The following is a 24,921-nucleotide window of genomic DNA, read 5'->3' as shown; positions in this document are numbered from 1 at the left end:
AATCAACAATATTTTCACTCAGGAAATTTATAGTCTTTGCCAATCCCAAACTGGAACGAAGACACATCAGTCACATATTGCAACCTTTTCAGCAAACTCAGCTCCGCACGCACTATTTCAGTTTCTTTTCTGGTCGTATCATTATGCAAGTAGACATAGGAAAAAGGTTAAAAGTCAAAACAGGCAAGCTGTATCAATAAGTTAAATTCAAATTTTCTTGCAATAAGTAGCAGTCTCGGAGTGCCAACTCTGATCATGTAAGACTATATACTTAAAAATGTTTGGCTTAGAAAAATTACCTTTATTCATTATCCACCAGTGCCCCCCCGGAGTGGGTTTTTTAGAGCATTCAAAAGGCAACACTGCACTAGTAAGTGCTCTAGCTTTCCAGTCATTCTATTTTACTCTTCACATCAAATATGTTAACTTGCCTTTAAACCAATGCAGAGGCCCTCCTGAAATTTTGATACATGTGCTTTTTTATATACTGTTTTTTCTTTTAATTACACTTCGAATTACTGATTTTGTTTCAGGGTCAAGAAGAACCACACGAGGAAAATCAAATTTGAGAGAGACAGATAGGCAAGGTCATAATCTATAACATTTTTTTTTCCCTTTTTTACTAGTCATCCACCTACCTGATGTGCTGATGTGCTCATTCACCTACCTACCTTTCAAGAAAAGTTTTACAAGTATTTAATCTTTTCTTTTTCACCAGAAGTTAGTCAATTAGTGCAAATGACGATCCACACTCATCAGTTACCAATATATTGCTTTATTTCTTGGTAGCAAATTAAGGCTTTATAGTGAGATTTGTACAGTACAGGCCAATTTAAACATTAGAAACCTTAAAAACCACGTAGCACTATTCACTCAATTTAGCATAGCCAGAAAAGTAGCTTTTTTTTTTTTAATAAACAGTTAAATGTTACTAATGAGGCCTTATATTTCATGAGTGCAAATGGCTCAAAATCCCACCATCCTCAGGAATGGGCTTAACATTTAACTATCCTCAGGGCCATTTTGAGATAAAGGATAAACAGAGAGTATAGCTGGCTCAGATAAAATATACTGTACTACTTGCTGGAGAAGAATCTCTTATTTTAAAAATACAGAAAGGAAAACCAAAGTGATATTAACTGGCCAAAGGATGGTATCACCCCCTATTAGTCACTGACCAGTAACAGTAGCAATGACAAATTCATTTTCCATGGCCCTCTTTGCTTTAGTACAATCTGATTTATAATTCAGAGCTGATGACATCCTGTACGTTAAGAAACTCAAAACTGGTGGAACATACATAAGTTACAGGAATTTTTGCAGCAGTAGGACAAGTTCCCTCTGCAGGGACATGTCCAAACCATTGCTTTTTTGTAATTTGAGAGAGCATTGCTACAAGTATTTCCTCAGCAGTTATGTATTTTTCTTGAGCATATGGATTTTCACTTCATATCAATGATTTTATTAGTGTTGTCTGGAGATGATGGAACTACTGCTTATGAAAACCAGACACGCTGCTTCCCTTCTTATGTTCTCTACTGAGACATTTATAGCGTTTGAGCTGAACGTATGAATTCACCTGTCAGTCAGGCGCAGGGGGCCTGCCTGAAAATATCATCACCCCTGACGTGTCTGGCTCTCAGATCTGAGCATTACATGTGAAAATGCAGAGAAACTGCTGCCAGAAAATAACCATGAAACGACCACACGCTCTGGGGAAGGAGGCAATGAGATGGAGGAACCTCCAAATCACTCTTGCTCTTGCATGAGCAAGAGTGACCATGAGACTACAAGGGGCTCCCAGTGTCAGAGGGCAACGCTGGCGTTCTAATTCCTTGTTGAACAGCAGTTGTTTCTCCAGCCGAAGGGAACACGCACAAACAAGGTTTCACAAAATCTAAATCTAATGTGAATAACGCTCTAAGCCCCTCTGCCCCCAGGGGTGTTATCTAACATCTTTGAAGTCTCGAGATCAGCCATCTGTCCTTTGAACTGGAAGGCCACAGAAAAGGGTCGCGTCTCTATGTGTATTAAGGCACATACCGAATTTACCTCAACGCACGTGCCTGGTTTGCTCAGGGAGTGTCAACTGCAGTGGTGCCACGGCTGCTGAAGAGATACAGTGAAGGAACAAAGACAGACCTTCTGGTGACAGCCGCGCACCACAGCAGTTGGGACCGTCCCGTGCAAGCTGCTCCACGACGCCTCAGAGAGTCCCTGGGGTACTTACAGTGCTATCTCAGCTTGTTGCAGAATTACAGCAGCTTCTCAGGCTGATTTGCTGGCTTTTCCCTTTGCCAAGCTGCCAAGATCTCATCTGTTTTCCTTCACTCAGGTGAATATATCACTGCTTATCAGACCCAGAAGTCCCTATCTGCTACCAGATGGTGGTACTACACATGCAGGAGAGGGTGGATTTAGAAATGAAGGCAAATAGTGATGATGCACGAGTGACCTGGAGGTGGGCCTTCCAAGAGAATCCATGCATGGGCACAATCTCCAAATTCACTCAGCAGAGTGCTCGGCAACGGCCAGCAGGTCTTGTTCTGCTTCAATCAAGTATGTTTAAGAACATTACCCAGTATTTCCTGAGGGATTACAATGGATGACTACCAAATAGAAACTACTTGGAGACAAGGGGATGCTTTATCAGCCATATTGGAAGAAGTTGGGGAACACAGACACATATTGCATAGTCAGCTTCATGAGCACAGCTGGAATTCAGATGTATTTGACACAGCTTAGTAGCATTTCCAAAGGAGGGATTATGTGCTATTTCCTTTGGAGGTAGCTACTGTAGCCTGGGACAAGATCATGGCTGTTATGGAAATAGCACCCCACTGGGATGCTGAGCACTCATTGCTTTTGCATTAAGGCAGCCTCTCCATGGAGACCCACCGCACCTTAAAAAGTGATCATACAAAAAGGAAACGAAAAAGTCCTCGAGAAACTCCCCTCACCCACAACATACAAGAAAAGCTGACTCCCGTGAGCTATAGAAAAGACAGCATTACTGAATATGGGAGCGTGTGTTTATACGTTAGTGTTTTTAATACTGCGTTGTAACAACAGGCGTGGGGTGTCCTTTCAGAAGAAGGCAGGGTTGGTGTGCTCTATAATACAGCGCTTGCAATGTCGTTTAACAAATCGCAGAGCATCCACAGAGACATCGCAGTCCTGCACATTCAACATCTGCAGGTCAAAACAGTTGGCAGCTACAATCTGCAGGCCCTGCCCAGTGATGCTCTCACATGATTTCAGGCTCAGGCGCTTCAGGTTGAAGCAGTTGAGGGCTAGAAACTCCAGGCCGGTGTCTGAGACCAGAGGGCACTTGCCGATATCTAGCGATTTGAGTTTTGTGCAATTTTTGGCGAGGTACTCCACACCGTGGTCCGTGATGCCCTCGCAGCCCCGCGCGTTGAGGTAGCGCAGCTTGCTGCAGTATTTGGCTATGTAACGGATACCCACGTCTGTGATCCGGCCGCAGTGAGCGATGCTAAGGTATCGGAGGCGCGACTCCAGCTTGGCGATCTCCCGCATGCCGAAGTCACTGACAAAGCGACAGTCGCTCACGCTCAGTTCCTTAATGGACGTGCAGTAAATCATCAGGTAGCGGAGACCCTCGTCGGTGATGCGGACGCAGCGGCGCAGGTACAGGTGGGTCAGTTGAGTGCAGTGAGCGGCAATGGTGTGCAGTCCTTCGTCCTCCAGGACGAAGCAGTCTGTCATGTCCAAGTAGCGAATGGAGATTTGTTTCCCGTGTAACGGAGACAGCTTGATGGAGGCTTCGCGAGTCAAACTGATGCATGTTACTTTGGAGCAGCCTAAGTGGAAAAACACAGCGAATTTAAGCAAGCGGTGAAAACAAATCACACAGCAAGACCAGAAAGGTGGGTATGAAATCGCATGCTGGATGTGATGAAAATATCTTCACGTTGCAAGAGCAGAATCATCCTGACTAGTTTGGAATTGCTGTGATGTGTCCCTACACCAGAGGTAATAATAAACTCCACCAGAGTCAGTGAGGTTGCTTTGGGATTTTGAGCGCCAGCAAAGCGACAGCCCAATTTTGTCCATATCCCAAACGTAAAATGATGATCCTAGGTTTATCTAGGGACAGTCTATGATCTCTTAGTGCAATATAAACCCAGTGACAATTTGAGAAAGTGGTACTACACGACACCCAACGCGGCTTTTTGATCAGAGGCAGTCTCATTGCTGACTGGCTGAGTTTGTAAACCAACATCAGAAGCTCTTTCACCATCCAACCTCATTATAAAAAAGACAAACCCCACCCACCCTCCAAAAAGCATTTGCAGAACAGATGTGAATCCAGCCCCAAGCCTGCAATGTGGGAAGGATGCAAAACTATGGCAAGACTATGTGCTTGCAGAAGGGTGGAGATTGGGGTAACCTAAGGAGACTGGGGAGAGTCAGCAGGATCCAACAGACTGGTAAGGGCATGGGAGGACACGGACAGACACGGAAAAGGACTGTTTCAAGTGAGAAAGTCTGACTGTGAATGGGGGTAACTAGACTACAGGAGAAACACCAGACCTTGCAAGAAAAGATAAAGAGCTAGATTAAAGGAAAAACAGGCTCACAGACTTCCCCCATTTTTGACCTCCACTCTGTGCATGGTGGTAAATGAAAGCTTTTTTTGGAAAGTGCTGTTTCTGCTGCACTGCAAACTGGCAGTCTCAGGCTCCTGAAGGGAAATTCTTATCTGTGCCAAGTTCAGCTGGGCACATTGCATTAGCATAGCTAGAAACAGCTGCAAGGAAAAAAGGAGGATCTACCTGTTAGTGATAAAGGCCCAACAGTTTTAGCCGTAAATGTCCAAGACAAATTCTGCAGCTTATGCCTAAAGAGGTGCCCTCAGGTAGGGATAAAAAGAGCTTTTCTGTATTGCTGAAACACTGGCCAGCGGGGATGAAGTGACCCGTGAAAAGCCAGAAAAGTTAGGATGACAGCCTTAGAGCTCCATGTATCATTAGTTCTGCACAAATCCTGTAGACTAGAAGGAAAGAGCATGACAAGGTATGGAGACCACTTCAAAAACTTGAATGACTCAAACCCATACCACGTGATACAACAGGCTTAGTGGAAGGTATGAATACGCTTCAGTTCTTAAAAACAAAAAGGAAAAAAATTCCCTTGAGATAACCCAGTGGGCTCACACAAATGCTGTAAGAAGCATGGGATATGGACTTGAAACAGTTTGCCACCTGCAATTAGATTTCTACATTCATAATTTGAATTTGCAGCTGGGTCTTTAATTTAGGCTTCAAATTTATTTGAACAGATGCAAATTTTGCCTTAGGCTTCACACAATGAAACAGGCAAATTGTCCACAGGTCACACAGAAGCTCTGGGACCTTGAAGCAAAGCACTTTGTTCAATGAACAACACTTTCTTAAAACTGAATGCTGCAATTTCCTCTTCAGACTGCATTGCAGATCCATCTATGTTATGGTGCAATCTTTGGAAATACGTTTGCCTTCAAATAAGTACTACATACATGCTCAATAACGCAAAGTGGTTTTTGTAAAGGGAAGCAGTACAATAAGAATATCACCTCTAATATGTTCTTTGGAGTAGGTGATACAAAATGCACCATAGGAGTCCTCATCCTTGAGCTGGGTTTCCACGGAAGAAGCTGGCACCCAGGCAGAGTTCTGCTGGACCTGACATAGCTGTCGCTAACGCGTTTGCCTGAGGAGGCTGCCGCATTAAGGAGTCAGTCTGGATATTTTACATGCTGACCAGAATTCAATTTTAAAATCTGGCTAAGTGAGAATGAAGGGTCCATGAGGCTGAGGAGAACATTCTGTCTGCTGAGGATCCAAGAAGGGGGAATGCTTTAATGACCTCAGTTAGAAAGCGAATGGGTCAGAAGTCTCACAGCAGGGTTGGAGTCACTTACATCAGTGTGTGATCACTGTTTTGACAAGCTCAGCGTTGCCTTGTCTAGTTACTTTGGCTACACTGTAAAATATTTCATGGGAAGGATATTCAAAATGGTTTCACCAGAAAAAGTCCATGTTGATATAGAACTGCCTGATTTTTAGGCAAAATGACAGATTCCTGGGTCTGCAACAATTTTTCTGTCCTAAATAATAAAAAATGTAAAAACAAAGCTCTTGTAACAGGATTTTCCATAAAGTAGAATATAACTGATTTTTAAAAGGGAGGAGAAACTTCCAAACAGATTGAAAAAAATGTTGGCTAGCGTGTTAGATAATAACTTGCAGTCAGGCTCAACCAACTTCTAGAGATATCTCAGACCTGCCCACAAAGTGGATGCTGAGAGTGACAGAACTTACATTGTGGAAAACTCTTAAAAGTTAATACGAACATCTGTTTTTGACATTAAAGATTTTGGTACGTTATTGCTGCCAAGTAACCATCCAAGGGGGAGAGGGATTCAACTAGATGTACAACTGTGAACTGGGTTTTAATTAACTAGCTACAAGTATAGCATTATCCCCCAGCATATGTACCCAACTTCTCCTGCTCAGTATGAAACCAAACTGGTGAACCACTTCAGTCCTGAGAATTGCTTGAGTGTGTAGGTGCAAGCCTTGTCCTCCTAACTACAGACAGAAGGAAGGGAAAACAGAATCCTGCTTCCAAAACATCTTCCAAAATTACCCACACCAGAATGAAAAAAAGTGGACTCAAAACAAGACCCCAGAGATCAATCATCCTCAATTCATATGCAGGCACATGCAGCAAAAGCCATGTCTGAACCCAAGCACCCTGACTTCTGAGCGTGTTCAAAACCAGGATTTTTCCCTCACCTGCTCCAAAAAGAAAGGACAACTTAGAAAAATGTGAGATTAAAATTACTTTCCTGTCCTGTTGATGAGACAAAATTCAAGGAAGACAGGTATTTTACTTGCCCTCTACACACTTTGGACCAAACTGATGACGTCTTAGGGACAGATACCATCTCTAAGTAACAGGCTTGGGGAAACCACAAATGAAGACAGACCCCAAAAGAACCTACTTCGAGACTTGGTATCATCTTTTCATTTTCCCTGCTTTAAAAAAAGCTACCTTCAGTCTATAGCATATCAGTAGGAGCTGTGGACCAAAGCATTTTCAGCCACCTACAAGCCCCCAAGTGCACTCAGGGTGTCAGCTAACCGACTGGTGTGCCAGGGCAGTTCACCCTCAGCTCAGCAATTCTACTTGTCCTCTCTCTCCAGGCCCAGGATACTTGAGCCACTCAACTCTTGATACTACCCTGGAGGATGTAGTAAGAAAAGCATAAATATGCCAGGGATACAGCCAGCCTTCAAAGTGATAGGTAGCTCTAGGTCCAAATCACACAGGCACATAATATTTTCTCCTGGTGTTGGAGAGGTTTCAACCTGAATGTGTGGTTAGCAATCCAGAACTAATGTCAGTATGTACCAACAATAAGTAATTCATATGCAAGGTCATTGCGAAAAGACTCCGTGTGACAGGACTCCCACAGAGTTCCTCAGAGGCTCCTTATCACCTGGCGGTTTCAGAGAGCAATCACAAAAAGTGAATAATTCTGATTTGTTGCTATTTGTTTTGATGCCTTCCATGACATTCTGCCATCCTAGGAATATTAGGTGAAAGAGTTGGATAAATCAGTTAAAAAAATAAAAGGCAGAAAAAAGAAAGCAAATCAGCGTACAACAGATAGGCAGCCTTGGAAAAATCAGTTTATCTGGGTACCAGTGACTTGATAGCATTGCTTCCTGTCCCTACTTCATCCTGCTTGTTGCCATGAGTACCCGTGTCCTGGTTTCAACTGGGATAGAGTTAATTTTCTTCCTAGTAGCTGGTACAGCGTGTTTTGGATTTAGTGTGAGAACAATGTTGATAACACGCTGATGTTTTAGTTGTTGCTAAGTAGTGTTTATCCTAAATTAAGGATTTTTCAGTTTCCCATGCTCTGCCAGCAGCAGGCACATAAGAAGCTGGGAGGGAGCACGGCCAGGAGAGCTGACCCGAACCAGGCAAAGGGATATTCCATACCACAGACCGTCATGCTCAGTATAGAAACTGGGGGGACTTGGCCGGGAGGGGGGGATTGCTGCTCTGGCATCGGTCAGCAGGTGGTGAGCAATTGCATTGTGCATCACTTGTCTTTTTGGGGGTTTTATTTCTCTCTTTTATTTTGTGGTGATATTTCTTTTCATTACAATTATTATTCTTATATTTTTATTATTATTGTTGTTATTATTATATTTTATTTTTCCTTTAGTTATTAAACCATTCTTATCTCAACCCATGAGTTTTACTTCTTTTATTCAATTCTCCTTCCCATCCCACTGGGTGGCAGGGATTGAGTGAGTGGCTGTGTGGTGCCTAGTTGCTGGCTGGGGTTAAACCATGACACCCTGCAATGGCAAATCTGGTCCGGCTGATTAATAACAAGATTAGACTCATAACAAGTGAGACCACAAATAAGTACTGAACGTCGAATTTACTTCAGTGCTCTGCTTGGCTGTATCCTTTCCATTATGTGCCAACCTATTTGCAGAGAGGAAATTCTGTGTGGCTGCCCTTGGGAAAAAAACATCTTGTTTCCCCAGAACACGTCTGAGGAAAATTGTCTAAAACATTTCTGCTGATCTAAACAGCTGCAGCAATACATTGTAACTGGGTGAAAGGAAAAAGCAGAAAGCCACTAAGCAAATTTATACACTACTAAAAATAAAAAAAGCAAGCTAGCTAAGTCTTATGAAAATAGCAATGGAAACAAGGGGATGTTGAAGTTTAGCTAGGGATGACAATTGATATTTATACCCAGACAAAAGCCTGGCACTGATTCTGAGCTCCTCCTCAAAACACTTATCAGACTACAGATATATACATTACATATATAATCTACATATAAAATATATATATATATATGGAAAAGATAAAACAAATTTTGCTGAAGTAACCAACCTTCACCATATGATGGAGCACTGACTGCAACATGGGCCGTTGTAAGGGTGCTTTGTGCAAAAATCTATAAAAAGTATTCATGCTCTTTGAATGGGCCATCTCTGCTAACTCGTCTCCATTGGAAGAGGCCCGGCCACTCAAGAGGTGCTGCTGGCATTTGGGGCATTGAGATTCTAGCAGTGCCTGTCTCACCAGTACTGTGTTGGGAGACTGGCGTTCCTACTTCGAAAGATGACACAGAAAGGGGAAGCGTGCAGTCATGGGGGCAGGGGTTTGACACGCACGAGGCTTTTAGAATCAGGCGCATCCGTACTGAAATATTTCCCGTTACCTGACACATCCAGGTGTTCCAGGTTTGGGCACAGTGACACGACATCAAAGACCGCCTCATTGGAGATGTTGTAACAGCCAGACACCTCCAGCCTCCTCAGTTCTGGACAGCACTGGGCAATGGTGTAGAGTCCTCTGTCTGTGAGCCGCCTGCAGCCACTAACAATTACCGTCTCCAACATGAGACATACGTTGGGTGTATCCTGACAAAGCCTCCGGGTCAGCACTTTAAGAGCCCTGTCTACGTTGATTGTCTCGCCGGTCAGGCGAATAGTCCTCCAAAGTCGCGGGTCCCAGGCAAGGTTGTACCAGCGGCGGCACACACGGGCACAGCGGCACAGCTGGTTGGTGGGCAGGAAGGAGAATATCTGGATCATGGAGTGGTCGGGCAGCCGGTCTATGTTGGCCTGTTCCTTCTGGTGCTTGGACGCCAGCCGGATGAGGGGATGAGTGAGACGGGTTGGAGGCGGCGAGTGGACCATGGCAACAGTTTCCCCAGTGACTGAGGATGAAGACGTCGACGACCCTCTGCCATTCTGGAAACCGGGGGAATTCGGTGGAAATATTAATGCTGGGCTGGGTGTGCTGAGCGTCCGCATGCTCAGGTCGGAGTCTGGAAGACAAAACACACGATTTCAGTAAGCGGTGGGCGGACACAGCGCTCTCTGCGCAGCACAGCACCCCGCTAGCCCGTTTGTTAATGGAGCACGATGGGCTTCGGGGTTTGTTGGGGGTTAAGCAGTCATTTTTACCAGTGAGAGTGAGGAAACACGTATTTCAAAATCTGTCTCAGAGCATACTCTGAAAGCACTGGTCACTTTAGTGGTGGGTACATGACAGAGATGCGCGGTCAAAGCCATGTTAGCAAAGGAGGGGCTGCAGGTCTGAGCCCTGTAATGAAGAGGACATGGCAGTGGAAGTCCAGGGATTTTAATTCTTTATAGTCTCGACTAAACACTGCAAGAAATGAGTACATTTGAGTCGTAGGCTTTTTTGACAGAGAGTAATTGCCCATAACCTTGGCACTACCCAGGCAGCTCTGAGCTGTTAGGGGAGGAATACCGGGGTCCTTCACCTCTCAGCTCCTTCAGCCGTTCAGTGGGCGGCCAAAGAAGAGCTCACAAGGCAAATGCTACTTCCTTCACCAGACCTGGGCAGTGCTTATTTTCATTGTGTCATTAAAGAAGTTCATTTTTCATTCACGCAAACTGGGACTCAGCAGTTCAATCAGGAGCCCAGTGACTAGTTCTTGAAGGGGGGTTGGCTGTGCCTCTTCATGTCAATGCAGAAATCACTCCTTCCCAATGGACTAAAGTGAACTTCAGCTGGATTTGAAAAAACAAGCCCAGAAAAGTAAGTGATGAAGAAACAGCATGCCTGGAAACTTGTTACAGAGCTGTTGCACAACATTTATGCGCTCTTTTTGGTAGGGCTAACTGTCACACTGGAAGCAGTCAACCCAAAAAACCCCACACAAAACAATTTGCTACTTCTTTACCTTCTTTATTTCACTTTACTGGCAAAGAGCAGGCATAAAAATAAAGGGCCTCTGCTACCAAGAAAGGTTGCCTTTGCTGTAAGATTATTTCAACTGTTTTCCCTCTGTGCTGACATTGCTGCCTACGAGTCATTTCCAACTCCTGCTCCCAGCTCTCCAAGCAAAGCAAGTAAAAGACTGGAAGACAACTAGGATATAATTTTGATAGTCAAGCAAATGCCATGGGCAATACATCTAGAGACCCTGAGATATTTCAGCAGTACACTACACAAGGTCTAACCTGTGTATGAGAGATGAATGCTGCTGCTGAGCACACTCCCTCCATCTCCAACCTCTCAGCACTGATCTCAACAGAAATTCTTTATGAAGGAAAGCACCATCCAGAGATGAAAACAGGAGCCACAATTTAGTGCCCAACAGAATAACAAATATCAAGAATAGAGTAAGAACAGTAGTTTTAGAGCACCAAGCTTTCCTCCACATCAGATCTTCTGCTGTCACTTCTGTGTTGAGACGTGTCAGGGAAGCGTGCAAAGCCATCTCCTTAAGTAGCACCGACTCTACAGCTCTGTGACTGTGACAGCATAGATACGGGCTAAGCAGGGTAGGGCCAGAAATGCATTTAACAAACCCGCCCAAATCTGGGTTTAGGCAGAGTTTTTAAATTAAGTACATTTTAGATGAATTTAATCAGAGTATTACACATATAGGAAAAGCCTACACTACCCAGCTCCTTCCCTCTTCTTCTGTATCTTGTTTTACTTAGACAGAAACACAGTATTTCAGCAAGTGACAGGAAAAACATTTTCTTCAAGGCTTCTGAGTCTATGCTATGGCTATGTGGACCTAACCCAGGGATTGGTGTATTTTTGAGCAAGAACCATATCTTAACACAGAGTGGGTTTTGCAGACACTCTGCTCCCCTTTGAGACCTCCTAATACCCTCCTGGCAGCTATTGCAAATAATTGCATCGAGGAGTGTTATCTGGAAAGCGTCTGGTATACTCCAGTACTTTAAAAATGAGATTTACAGCTGGAGAGGAAAAAAAAAACCAAAACACCAGCAGCAGCCAGGCTCCTGCAGACAAGCACTGACTCCACAGACCACTCAGGCAACAGTGCCCTAGATTAATTTTTGCAAGGATTTACCATATGTTTGACCTCCCTCACATTGCCACCAAAACCAATGACAGTGCCTGAAGTTAAACATGTGCAGAAGATGTGGCAGACTTGGAGCCTTTACTTTTTGCTCTTTTCTTGAGATTTTAAGACAAGGATGCTTCCAGTATAAAAGAATACATATTTTTTCAAGTGCTGGATGTATCTCCCACTATGACATATATTTGGTATTGTGAATTCCTCTCCTTTCCTTTTACTTTTTCATTTGCTTTGGGCTTTTTGGTTGGTTGGTTGTTGTTTGGTTGGTTTTTACACAAACCAGCGCAAAAAGGGACAACAAAATTATATAAATAAACTCGCAGAACAAACACTTGTTTCTACACCACAAAATAGACTGAACTAAAATCAAAAGCAAAAAGTTTCATTTTTTAACATCTGCTATGAACAATTTTTAGTACTGTGGAAATTATTACCTCCTGTAAGACAGTCTCCCAGCATATTTTGAAAACATACATTTTTAGACAGTTATTGTTGAAAACACCTGAAAATCTCTGCAGAGCTACATTCTTCCCCGCTCTCCATTCCTACTAAGTATAAAAAAGCATTTAATACTCAATGATTCTCCCCTCCTCCCTTGGTGATCAAAGCACCAAGCTAATATGGCTAATCTCCACTCCTTTTGGATCAAAAGTGGCATTCCTTCATCACTCCTGGGCACCCCGTGAATAATCAATACCTTAGACATTCTGGGTGCATAATAAGTTACCAAAATGTGTTTTTTAACTTAGACCTAGAGCTAAAAAAGCTTTGACCTTCTGTTTTATGGGTATGCTCCGTGCTTGCTTTGTGCTCTCTTAATTCTCTCATTAGTATAGCAGTTCCAGATGTGCATCCTGTATTTCCTTTACCTTCAATCCTGAAGGTGCATCATGCGAAACTTGCTCCTTCCACCTTTGGGGCATGGACTTCCAAATACATACACATACATACACATCCACGCCGTCTCCCCACCCCAAAGTATTTTGGAAAAAGACTGTAGTGTTGTCATTATGTTTAAACAAGAGACTCGAGAGAGCATTACTGGTCTGCTGAGCCTGTAATGCAATATGCTCTCAGACAGGAATTTTGCTGGTAGCTCAGCTGAACTCTGTACAGAGGTATTCCCACTTACTGTTCGTTGTACACCCCTAAGGGGAAAAGAAAAAAAATAGCAGGTGAGTCCAGGAGCTTTTTGCCAGTAAAAACTTGGAAAGCTTTTTGCTAGCATTTAAAGCTTCAGCAAAACACTTGGTCTACTGTAGATTTTCCAGGCTTTCCAAGTACTGTTGGGAGGGGCTTCCTATAGCACTATCTGAGCCTCTAAGGGTTTCCTTCAGATTTTGTTCTTCACCATTTACTGAGTGCTAGCTAACAGGCTGAGTCAGTCTGAGACAGGGCACCTTAATGGCAGCCTGACATTCCTAAACACAACCCTGCAAGTGCAAATGAAGTTGCTGATTGCAGTTCTCAATACGCATCCTTACACATGCATGCCCTACACAAGCATTTCCTTCCTAAAAAACCCAATTGTTTACAAGCCTGAAATGCAGTTTTACATTTTGGTGATCTTAGAAAGTAAAAAACAAATTACAGAGCAGCCCTGTGCTTGCCTCCCTACAACCTCTTTTGCCCCTTTCCCTCCCTGACTACCAATCTTCTGTGCAAGATGCTTTTTATTAAAGCTTTGTTCGGGCTCTGAAAATTGTTTGTTGGTGTAAGAGAAAATTTCTTAACAATCTTTAAAGAAATCTCAAAAGATGCGTGCCAGAAACAGAACTATAAAAGCTGACACAGAGGGAGAAAATGCACTGGAGGGAGTTTTCTTATTCCATTAGGAATCTGGTTTATTTCAAAAGATTCCCCCCCCCCCCCCCCCCCCAGTTTGTTTCCCAATTAATACATACATCTGGGGGAAAAGAGCCTTTAAATATACATGATTTAAACCAAGATCTAGTCTCTGTTCCTTCTGGCATTGACAACAATATGCAGTCTCCAATTTCAGAACCAGAGAGAGAAAATGATGTATTTTCATTAGTCCAGTGATGCACACTAACATAGGACACTTGATGTCTGGACCCTGGCATGGACTTTTTAAGATTGAACCATTTTCCATGCTTAAAGTGCAACTCCATTCAACTGCACTTTCCACTATGGTATCGCCGGTGTGCATTTTTTAAAGCGAATCCCTATACCGAGCTCCTCAAGTTAACAAAATTAAAATTAAAATTTTAAATATCAAACTTCAGATTCTTATCTGTCAACTAAAAAGGATCCTTTGTATTGATCTGCTGTCACCACTGAGGTTTTTAGCAAAATTAAAGCAAGAATTAAACCAAACTATGCTCAGGCTCTGCAAAGTCAGTATAGCTGAGAAAAATAAAAAGCAATTGGCATTTTTGTTAAAATGTTAGATGTAAAATAATGTGTGCGAGAAGCATTTATGCATAGTACAGAAATGTCACTTAGCATCTCTTCAGTAACAGCGTTGCACAGATATTACATATTTTACTAAGTGCAATATGGGTACAGACCATATATTTTTACCACAATACCATCAACTTCATGCATGCCAAGGAAGTACTCCTTTTACAGAGACTGGGGAAAGAGGGAGCTTAATGGTTGTAGCAGTTACAGTCTATGGTGCAAAGGGGAACAGAAGCAGCTGACAGGCTTCTACAGGGGGGAACATTGCAGGCTCATTCAGGGAGAGCCTTGTGAATTTGACAGACAGATGTCAAAAATGGCTGTGTGCCCTTAGAGGAGATAAGGAAAAGGAGTTACCTAGGACAGCAGGCTGCAACCGGGCCATTTGCCTTCTAAGGCCCCAGGCACGGACAAAGTCCCAGAAAACGCGTTATCTACAAAAGAGCATCTTCCACATTGCAAACATCCTCAGGCGTTTCTCTCAGGCTGACTTACCCTACCATCTCAGTTCCTCCAGGAGGCCGGGAGGAGTCGGAGAGCCCATGATAGCAAAGAGGCAGCTGGAACAAAACTCACCGTGCAACCTTGCGTGGGGCTGCAGTGGTCAAGTATGCCAGAGGGAAAGGGTTGCTCAGCAGAGAAACCTCCATGATTTTGCAACGTTTTACAATCAAGAATGTACAGAATGAGAAACGGAGTTGGATGAGCTCTCTCGTCTCTCTCCAAGTACACCAAGTACACTTAAACCATCTCCTAAGTGCGTGTCTGCCCTGTTCTTAATTTCCAGGGACAGCTATTACTCAGTTCACTGAGGTGCCTGTTCCAGTGTTGTCACCGTATCAAGTTTCTAAGTTTTTCCTCTTACCCAACTCATACAAGAAGCTGTTTCTTGCCCCTCTCCTAGTGATTGCAAAGAATGAGAGGTCTCTGCTCGTTCAGCAAGAATTTCTCAGATGCATTTTCTAAAATTTCAGCCCTTTCTTCCTAGTTACATTACTAATATTCACAGTTTCTCCTATTTTTTCCATTGAATTTTCTCCAACCTGTGTGTATTTCTCTTAAAGCACAATGCTGCAAAGTGAGCACCGCAAACCACCGCACCTCACCAGCAGCAGCTAAAGTGGAGTCCTTGCCACCTATATTTCATGGAAACCACATTGTCAACCTTCCAGATTTCAACAGTCTCAGAAGGATGATGCATTCTGTATGCAATTCAACATATTGCCCAGATTTCCATGTGCCATACAGCTGCCTGGCCATTTATTTTCTTCATCCGTGTTTATATAATCTACTCATCTTCCCCACACCTGTCTCCTTAAGGAGTGGTATGTTCTCTCTCTCCTTAATCTTCTATTTTTTCAAGAGCATTTTCAGTACTGAGCAACGTTCTCAAATTGTGCTCATTTTCAGTTTTCCAAATATACTGCAGGTCCAGTGTCATAAATTTTAACCCATTCCTCTGTATATTGGTAGTTTTGTGTCTCAATTCAATTCAAACAGATGGCTTCTGGACAGGGATGGGAGCAACATATTAACGAATACTGTAAGGTATAGCAGGGCAGATCCCTAAAGGGTCCTTCTTGAAACATCATCACAGTTGACAAATACTCAGTGATAACTATGCAATATGCTATTCCCCTTCAGTGGCCACCTTATGATTATTTCATTTAGTCCGTATTTCACTAGCTCATTTCCAACACAGACATGCAAAAGTCTAAATAAACCTGAGATAGGTTACAGCTACTGTTTCCCTCTCACCAGACAATTTATTCTTACCAACACAGAAAATTAGATTGAAAAGTAAGGTCAAAGGAACAAAAAAACTTTGGCAAAGATGAAAACTTATTTCTTATCCTGTGAGATCTTATAGGTTGTGCAACTCTCTTTTTGAGAGCAAAGACCTGCGACAAAGCTGGATTTTTCAGTGTAAGAATGAGCAGCCTTGGAGTTCATGAAGTAATCGCATCCACATGCTCCTGGAAGGAACGGTTCCACAGAACTTAAAATAACCTTTTATAGTTTTTAAAAACCTCCCATAGAATTTAATAAGAAACCATACCTATTGTACAAGACTAGAGGCATTGTTACAAGACCGTGTGGAAGAGGGATATGTTAAGTTAAATTTGAAGCCATTTCATAGTAGTTTCTGTGTGACATTTTACACCTTGGATTATACTGGTGTAACTTCCCTGTGATGTCGAGCTCCAGTTTTCTTTAGTCTATAAACTCCTCCACATACATTTGGAGACCTGATCTTGCATTCCTGGCATATTCACACTAGATGCTTAAAGTCAAACAGCACTGCAAGTGAAGTAACCATTATAGTTTTATTAAGCAAATAATTCTTCCTTACAATGTATTTGTCAAAAGCTGGAACTAATTTCCCTCCTACTGACTTTGTCCCCTGCCACGTGGCAAGAATTAATTTCCTCCCCGTATTTTTGAACAGAGCTAAAAATACGAAGACTGAGGTGAAAAAAAGAAAAAAATAATCCACCTATTAATTTATGAAGTCAAAGCATCTTAATTTTGCCTTTGGTACCACTGATGACACTACCCCATCAGTTCTGAGAAAAGAGTTTGTCAGTGCATCATTGCTGGGAAATTACAGAGAGATAGATGGGATAGTGCATTTTTTCCAAGTTCAGTAAATATCTAACCCCAAAATGAATTCCATACATGCTTAAGTACAAGCTCTTCTTAAACCCCTTCAAGTCAGATCCTGTCCCAACTCCTTGCGGTATGCCAGGGAGCTCCTCCAGCTGAGCGGGTTTATATCTACATTAGCAAGGAGTACAGCCCAGAAAGAGGAGCTCTGTGGAGCAAAACTGTTACTGCTAAGAACCCAACATCCACAGGCCTGGGAAGTGGGTGTTAGTTTTTGGACGATGTCTAATTTCATCCCCAAACCTGAATGCTCAGTAGGGGTTGCCTTCGGTGCTTTAAGTGTCCTGCCAGAACATTTTTTTTCCTTTATTTTCACCTGAGAGTAACTGGGTACATATACCTTGAGGTAGTAACTAAAACACAGTAAGCAGGGACTAAGGGGAGAGTTGTTTAAAAAGTGAGCTTTGGACCTGAACAAAAATGCTGATGTAGATGAACCCACTGGTCAGCCAAGAACCCCCTGTCCAACTCCTCCAAATCCTGAGTTACCATCTCCCAGCCTAACCCGAACCACCTAGAGGAGAGGCATCCTGTGCCCTGCTGGGTTCTCAGGACTGGATAATCAACGGACCGGACACGTTGCATTTCTTCGTCCCCCATTTTCAGGATTACCACACCTATGGAGATCTAGTTCTTTGCTGTTCAGTGCATTGCTTTGAAATGTGCAAACCAATTGTGGTTAAAATGAAAATAAGCATTTACAAGATCCTTATATATAGGCATCTTCTATATACTTCTATATAAAAGTCTAAGATAAATAAGACAATAAAAACATAGCAAGTTTGCTTAATTTCAAAGTCATGCTAAAAGGTCTGCCATCCTCTCTCTCTCCACCTGACAAGCTGCTAGGGAGTCTTAATTAACCCAGGAATTCCATCCTGGAGAGTACAAAAAACCTTCCCCATTCATCCAGAGAACAACTTGGTTCAGTGAAACAGGCTTACAACTATATTCTGGTTTTCATTTGAGTTACTCTGATGTACTCTGAGGTCAAAATTTTGTCAGGTAAAACACTTTTCTGCCTGACTATGCAACATTTACATTTCCATGTTCCACTTTTTTATGTATTGATCTTAATTTTTCATTTAAAACCCACTTTATATAAATATAGACAAGATGAGTGCACACTGCTCAATCCTGGCTCTCAAGCTATAAATACATGGCCAGAACCAGACGCTTACAGTGACACTGAGCTGGGACTAACAGATCCTACTCTGTCTTTGAATGATATGCTGACATGAAGTTTGTGTTGATGCAAATGTATCTTTGCAATTCATATAGAAAATTGGAACAAATGCCTAATGGATCCTAACTCCAAAATGCAGAAATCCAATCAGCTGATCCAGTCAGGTGTAGCTGTTCCACTATTTCACCTCTCAAAAATGGAAGAATTTGGAATAAAAGATGTATCATTTTACATTATTATAGAACTTCAGGATAAGCTGCTGGACATAAATTTATGGGAGGGAAACATATTCAAAATCCCCAGTTGTTCATGTGAATCAAACCCAAAAGGACCTGCAGAACCCTGAAAGATAGTTCTGGTAGATGTGTGTTGCTCTAAACGGAAAGTAAAATACAAAGCAGAGGAATGCTTGCCTCTGGGGAAAACTGACAATGTAATCACTTTGTTTTGTAATCAAGGTGACCTGCATGCAGTTGGTAGCAAACTCTACAGCAGACAAATAATTCCCCCAAGAACCACTCTTCCCAGCATATTCACCAAAAGTGAATTATTTGTGTAAAAGAACATTGCTTTTCATAATTAAGTACTGGCATTTTAAAAGCGCACAACTCTCAGAAATTATTGACTTTCAAATTAACAGGGCATCTAGGATTTGACCTCCAAAATTGGAGAAATAAAAGGTGAGCAATAGGCTAAACAGAAGAAGGAACACTAGCAAGAGATTTAAAACCACAAAGTTGTGCTCCTCTCTTAACACTCAAGTTTACATGCTAAAGATTCATTAAATCAATGTAATTTAGAATAGTCCAAATAGCCTTCCTAAAATAAATTCAGGCTTTGCTGATAATCTGGGAAGAGACAACCCTCCAATTATGGGACAGAGTTGTACACAGCACAAGAAAAGGGCTCTAGGTTAAAAAAGAACCCAATACCCCCCAAAAATTAGAAGGTAAAGCCAATCCCAACTCAGCTTGGTTCAGCCCAGCTCCTTCTGGATTGTCTGGTGAGATACCTGCAAGTGCCCACCCAGTGTCCCAGCTGAGGAGTCATACATAAAGCAGATCACACATCCCTGTACCAGGTAGTTAGCAGTAAGGGAGTGATAATAAAACAACAACAAAGCAAGCTGCCTGTAGACGAGAGAACACAACCCTCTTCTGTAAAAACTGCTCAGTTCGTTACCATGTCATTGCTCACTCCGGGGTGAGCGAGGTGAGCTCTTTTCAATCCTGTAGGAGAATTACACCGAGGCTGTAAGAGTTTTCCAGGCTTTACAAATCAGCAGAAGTGTTTACTCCCAGACCAGTGCTTTTGCAGACTAGGAGGGACTCCCATCAAGAGCCCTGCCTGGGTCTGTAGGATGGCCACAGATTCCAGAAAATCAGCAGAACTGTGCAAAGCGTAACTGAAGGCCGACCTGCAACACCTGCTCCCGATCAGCTCAGATCTATTTACCCTTCAGTTTCCAAAGTTTATTTTCTTTCCCAGGAATGAGATTCCTTCAAAAGCACCTGCTAGCGTCCTGGCAACCATTCTCTCATTTTGCGGGCAAATACCTCATTTCTAGGGTTGCATCCCTCCTCCCTTTTGAGATGTGGCCAAACTGAGAAAGCAAAGCTGGTCTCCAGGGCTTTTTGAAGGAATGGTAGAAAACTTCACTTAATCCACAGTTTTACATTTCTTACAAATCCACAATGCTGCCACTATGCTTACAGACAAAGGAACAAATTCAGCAAAGAGCTGGCCAAAGCCAGTTCCCCAACAAATCACCTTTGGGATCTGGGTGAGAGGAACGCTCTGGAGGGGATGAAAGAAAAGAAAAGTAGGTATCCAAAGCAGAAACCCAGGACACCAGCGCACTCTAACTTATCCAACACTTCTCTAAAAAAGATACATAAACCGAGGATTTTTCATAATAAACACTTCACGTTATAAAAGCCTGGGAGCGACAGTCAGCAGTCCCCTCTTCTGTTACAAACACACGCAATATTCATACAACAATGCACTGAACAAGCACATAGTGCTTATTCAGAACCACAAGGATTAAAATTTTGTTTATGGGAAATTTGGGAGTTAAGCTGGGAAAGAGACATGGCCACTGGCAGCTTTCTCCTACTAGAAAATGTAACTGGCTCAAGCCCAAGTGCACTAAGTTACGTGGATTCCTGACCACCAGTGTGAAGCAGTCCCAGACTGTGTCAAAACAGATGGTACTTAGAACTGCAAAAGCAGTGCATTAGCCATCCTCTGAAACCCAGCCCTGCCGTCCGAGGTCCCGCTTGCTGTGTCTGTGACTTGTGATGTATAAATTGCAGATTGCTATTTATACGTAATAGCATATGGTACTCTGACATTTGAGAAGTATCAGATGTACTTACATGCAAGTAAATCAAGAATTCAGCACTCTGTATTTATGGCAAGTTCAATAACTTCCCAGTCTACTGAAAGCCATGATAAATAATTGCCTCATTGTGCATAAAATATTAACTGACTGTAATTATTCCTTTTCAATTCATTGTGATTTCGACTTACTGAAATGAGATAAACAAAATTATTCACCGATTGTTTTCATGTCACTTTGATTTCATTAAATCAAAAACAATATGCAGAAAAAGAAAGTGTGATATTTATGTCTACACAATCGCTGGAAGAGTTATTATTCAAAGCAAGAACTCTGGTATTATCTAAATCCTTCAGCCTCTTATTTTTTATATTAACCTAACCCAATTATACTAAACACCATCACTGATTTCTAGCTCTATATGCAATTTCACATTTATCCTCAGATTTAGTACCACCAGCTTATGGCACTATCTTAGAGAGTAGACTTAAAGACAGGGCAGCAACAGCAGCAGTATTTGGAATCAAGAACTATTTGGCATCTTGACAGAAGAGAAAGGCTCATTTCTTTACATAGCCCCCAAAAAAGTGAACCTGGCAGGGTGATCTCATCAATATATACAAATACCTGATGGGAGAGTGTACAGGAGACAGAGCCAGGCTCTTTTCAGTGGTGCCCACTGACAGGATCAGAGGCAATGGGCACAAACTGAACCACAGGAGGTTCCCTCTGAACATCATCAGAACCACTTCTTACTGTGAGGGTGACTAAGCACTGGCACAGGTGTCCCAGAGAAGTTATGGAGGCTCCGTCCTTGGAGATATTCAAAAGCCATCTGCACATGGTCCTAGTCAACTGGCTTTAGGTGGCCCAGGTTGAGCAGGTTTGGATCAGATGACATCCCGAGGTCCCTGCCAACCTCAACCACTCTGTGATTCTATGAAATAACTCTAATACACCTCCTACAAAGAGCACATGAGGTTTAAGACCCACTTTCAAACAGGCACTGTATGAACATTTGCACTATGGTCCCAGGCATCCCCAAATCTGATCTCCCATCATGGGGGTCTTGCAGAGTTTGGTTTTTTTCATTACGCTAACTCAAGCTCTATCTCAACTGGTGCCTGATCCTCCTGTTCAAAAACGCCTTTTGTGACTGAGACGATAAATGATTACCCCCATCGTTAAATGTGAAAACTCAAGCAGGCAAATATTGTCAGCTGGTAATACAGTCATTAGTGAGAACTGGCTGAATGGATACTTGTTCTGTGGTGTTTGCCCCCCATCCAGAGAATCCCCTGAAGCTCAGCACTGGCTCTTGGTACCTGCAGAAAAGGTGGGCACTTTTTGCCAGAATTCACTGAAAAACTAGCATACCTCAAAACTTCCAGTAGAACCCTCATCACATGTGACAGATAATATCTACCTGGACATAAAGTTAGTGAATTATGGGTAAAAAAAATCCTCTTAAGCTATTACATAGGCATTGTCTCCCATAACTTCCTTACCAACAAACTGGTGAAGTACGGACTAGATAAGTGGACAGTGAGGTGGATTGAAAGCTGACTGAACTGTTGGGCTCAAAGGGTTGTCATCAATGACACAAAGTCCAGCTGGAAGCCACTCACCACTGGTGTGCTGGGGGTAATACCATTTAACCTCTTCTTTAATGATCTGTATAATGAGACAGAGTGCACCCTGAGCAAGTTTGCAGATGACACAGAACTGGGAGGAGTGGCTGATATGCCAGAGGGTCATGCTGCCATCCAGAGGGACCTTGACAGGCTGGAGAAAAAAGGGCTGAGAGGAACATGACAAAGTTCAACAATGCAAAATGAAAAGTCCTGTACCTGGAGAGGAATAATCCTTGTACCAGCACAGCCTGGGGGCTGATGAGCTGGAAAGCAGCTTCGCAGAAAAGGTCCTTGTGGACACCAAGTTGAACATGAGCCAGCAATGTGGCCTCACTGTAAAGAAGGCCACGAGCATCCTAGGCTACATTAGGAGGAATGTTGTCAGCGGGTCGAAGGAGGTGATGTTCTGCTCAGCACTGGCGAGGCCACATCTGGAGTGCTGTGTCCAGTTCTGGGCTCCCCAGTACGAGGGGGACATGGACATACTGGAGAGAAATGCCACAGAGATAATCAAGGGATTGGAGCATCTGACATATGAGAAGATGCTGAGAGAGCTGGGATTGGTTATCCTGGAGAAGAGAAGACTCAGGGGGATCTTATCAATGTGTATAAATACCTGAAAGGAGGGTGTAAAGAAGATGGAGCTGGGCTCTTCTCAGTGGTATCCAGTGAATGGACAAGAGACGGTAGGTTCAAATTGAAATACAGGAAATTCCTATTTAAACAAAGTCTTTCATGGTGAGAGTGGTCAAGCATGGGATCAGGTTGCCCACAAAGGTGTGCAGTCTCCATCCTTGAAGACAGTGTCATGGGCAACGTGCTGTACTTGGCCCTACTTTGAGCCGGAGGGTGGACAATCTCCAGAGGTCCCTTCTAAATTCAACTATTCTGTGATTACCAATTGAATTGAACTCATCAAGCCTGTTCTCTTTGAGGCCTCACATAGAAGAGCAAACCATGCCTAATTAAAGCAAGCCAAACCCTCATGAAAATGTCACAATAAATGTGTTAATTCATGAACTCTGAGTGAAGAGGTTAACTAATCTTGACCTGTGTAGCTGAAGATCGGAAAGGATATGCTAACATGTACCATTACCTCCAGTGTATGCAGATATAAGACAGAGGTGATGGAAAGGTTAATGTACTTGAGAAGGTACATAAGAAGGAGCAGTAGCAAAGTTTGAGACTAAGAGAAAACATTGTAGTTGAGGGTTAAAAATTACCACACAGTACACAATTACATCAAGGCATAGGCTGCTGAGAGGGTGAGTTGGGATTGACATCTAGAGCTTTCTAGGAAGCAGTGAGATTTAAAAAAAACCCCCAACAATAGAGGAATTCACCTATGAAGATGCTTTAAGCTGCTGTTTAGACAACATGACCCATGAACATTCCCAGCCTTTATCATCAGCCAGCCCTGATTTGTCAGCCATCCTTGCCTTTGTAAAACAGAGAAGTAAAACTCTTACTGAAAGAATTTGTCAGAGTGCATGAAAAATGAAGGATGGAGTAACAGTGAGTAACTGATGCTTATTTTCATCAGCAACGCTGTGCCAGTCTTTTCCATCAGGTTGGCACAGATACACCAATGCCCTTGCTACAACTTTTTCAACATTATTTCAGTACACGCTTTTACAGATTTTGTACTCCTGAGTCATAATATGCAGAGCATTCTCCATTTTGGGAGAAAAGAGGATGAAGTTCACTGCAATGTACATGATCCACAGAAGCATATTAAAACCTGCTCATGTGGGCTGGTAAAACTGCTGCGCTTCAGTGAAAATTCCTCAAGATACTCTCTTTTTTTTTTCCTATAATACAATGAATATACTGAAGATCCTCATAACCTAGAACTTGAGTCTGAAACTGCTGCCCTCAGTTCAACTGACACTTTTCCTTATAAGACCAACTTCAGAAGTTAGACTGATTGACATAAAGCACAGGTGAAAGTTATGCTCTGTTAAGCTGCAGAGAGAGCAAAGCAGTGTCCAACTGGTGGACTGCTATTATATTTAAGCAGCTAAGTGATGACAAGGTTGTGTTTACAGGATGTGTGATGTAAATTAAGGTACATGTAATGAGCCTCGGGTTCTAGCAAAGGCAATTAACACTGTGCTACAGTTCCACTAGGTACTGAAGTTTCAGGTGGACAAATTATAGTAATGACTTCATCTTCTTCCTAATTGCACAAGACTACAAGCAAAAGAGTAACACAAAAAAGAAATTTATAAAAATGTATTTCTAGCATTTTTCAGTATAATTTGGAAACATGGAACACAGCCAATAAAGAGAGATCACAAAGTCACATTTTAAAACTTCTAATGAGGAGGTAAAAAGAATTTATATTAGGAAATGTTTTAGAAACCTGCAGCAACTTCACATTTTGTAGCTCACTGGATTTACAAGTGAAGAGGCTGATGCTGCAGTATCTAGATGCCGAGTACTTCCTGGGATGTGCAGAGTACCAGTGGCTACTGTAAGTTCAGAGCAGTCAGCATCTCACAGGATCAAAACTCCCCTCACCCCATGCTAAATCTGAAACACTGCCAAGCTGGTTCATTCTCTCTGTTCTATTTGTGGCAAAGAGACTTTTCTAACATCAGTAATTGCCTGGAAAGTATTCCCCTTATTTTATTATACTGAGCTACACTCCACTTATGCTGAATTAATGACTATTTATAGCATGTACCATGTATAGTAACATGACACTGCGAAGGTGTCAGTATGAGAAATGCTGAATTAAGAA

The 24,921-nt window shown here is 42.5% G+C and overlaps 1 protein-coding gene across 3 annotated transcripts in view; it reads right to left on the bottom strand.

Moving 5' to 3' along the window:
- Nucleotides 1-755: 755 nt before the first annotated feature.
- The window catches only part of FBXL7 (F-box and leucine rich repeat protein 7), a 191,173-nt gene continuing 167,007 nt past the window's right edge, over nucleotides 756-24,921 (bottom strand). For all 3 annotated transcript variants that reach the window (XM_069808887.1, XM_069808888.1, XM_069808889.1), the window contains 2 exons: nucleotides 9,269-9,880; nucleotides 756-3,824 (listed from right to left, as the gene is read on the bottom strand). In XM_069808887.1, coding sequence (XP_069664988.1) covers nucleotides 3,088-3,824; nucleotides 9,269-9,880 — 1,349 coding nt within the window. In that variant the 3' untranslated portion in view covers nucleotides 756-3,087. The remainder of the gene's footprint in view (nucleotides 3,825-9,268; nucleotides 9,881-24,921) is intronic.

Source organism: Haliaeetus albicilla, chromosome 21 (assembly GCF_947461875.1).
Source record: "Haliaeetus albicilla chromosome 21, bHalAlb1.1, whole genome shotgun sequence".
Lineage (NCBI taxonomy): Eukaryota > Metazoa > Chordata > Aves > Accipitriformes > Accipitridae > Haliaeetus > Haliaeetus albicilla.
The sequence above is the reverse complement of the archived record's forward strand: the minus strand, read 5'-3'. Positions and strand labels throughout refer to the sequence as shown.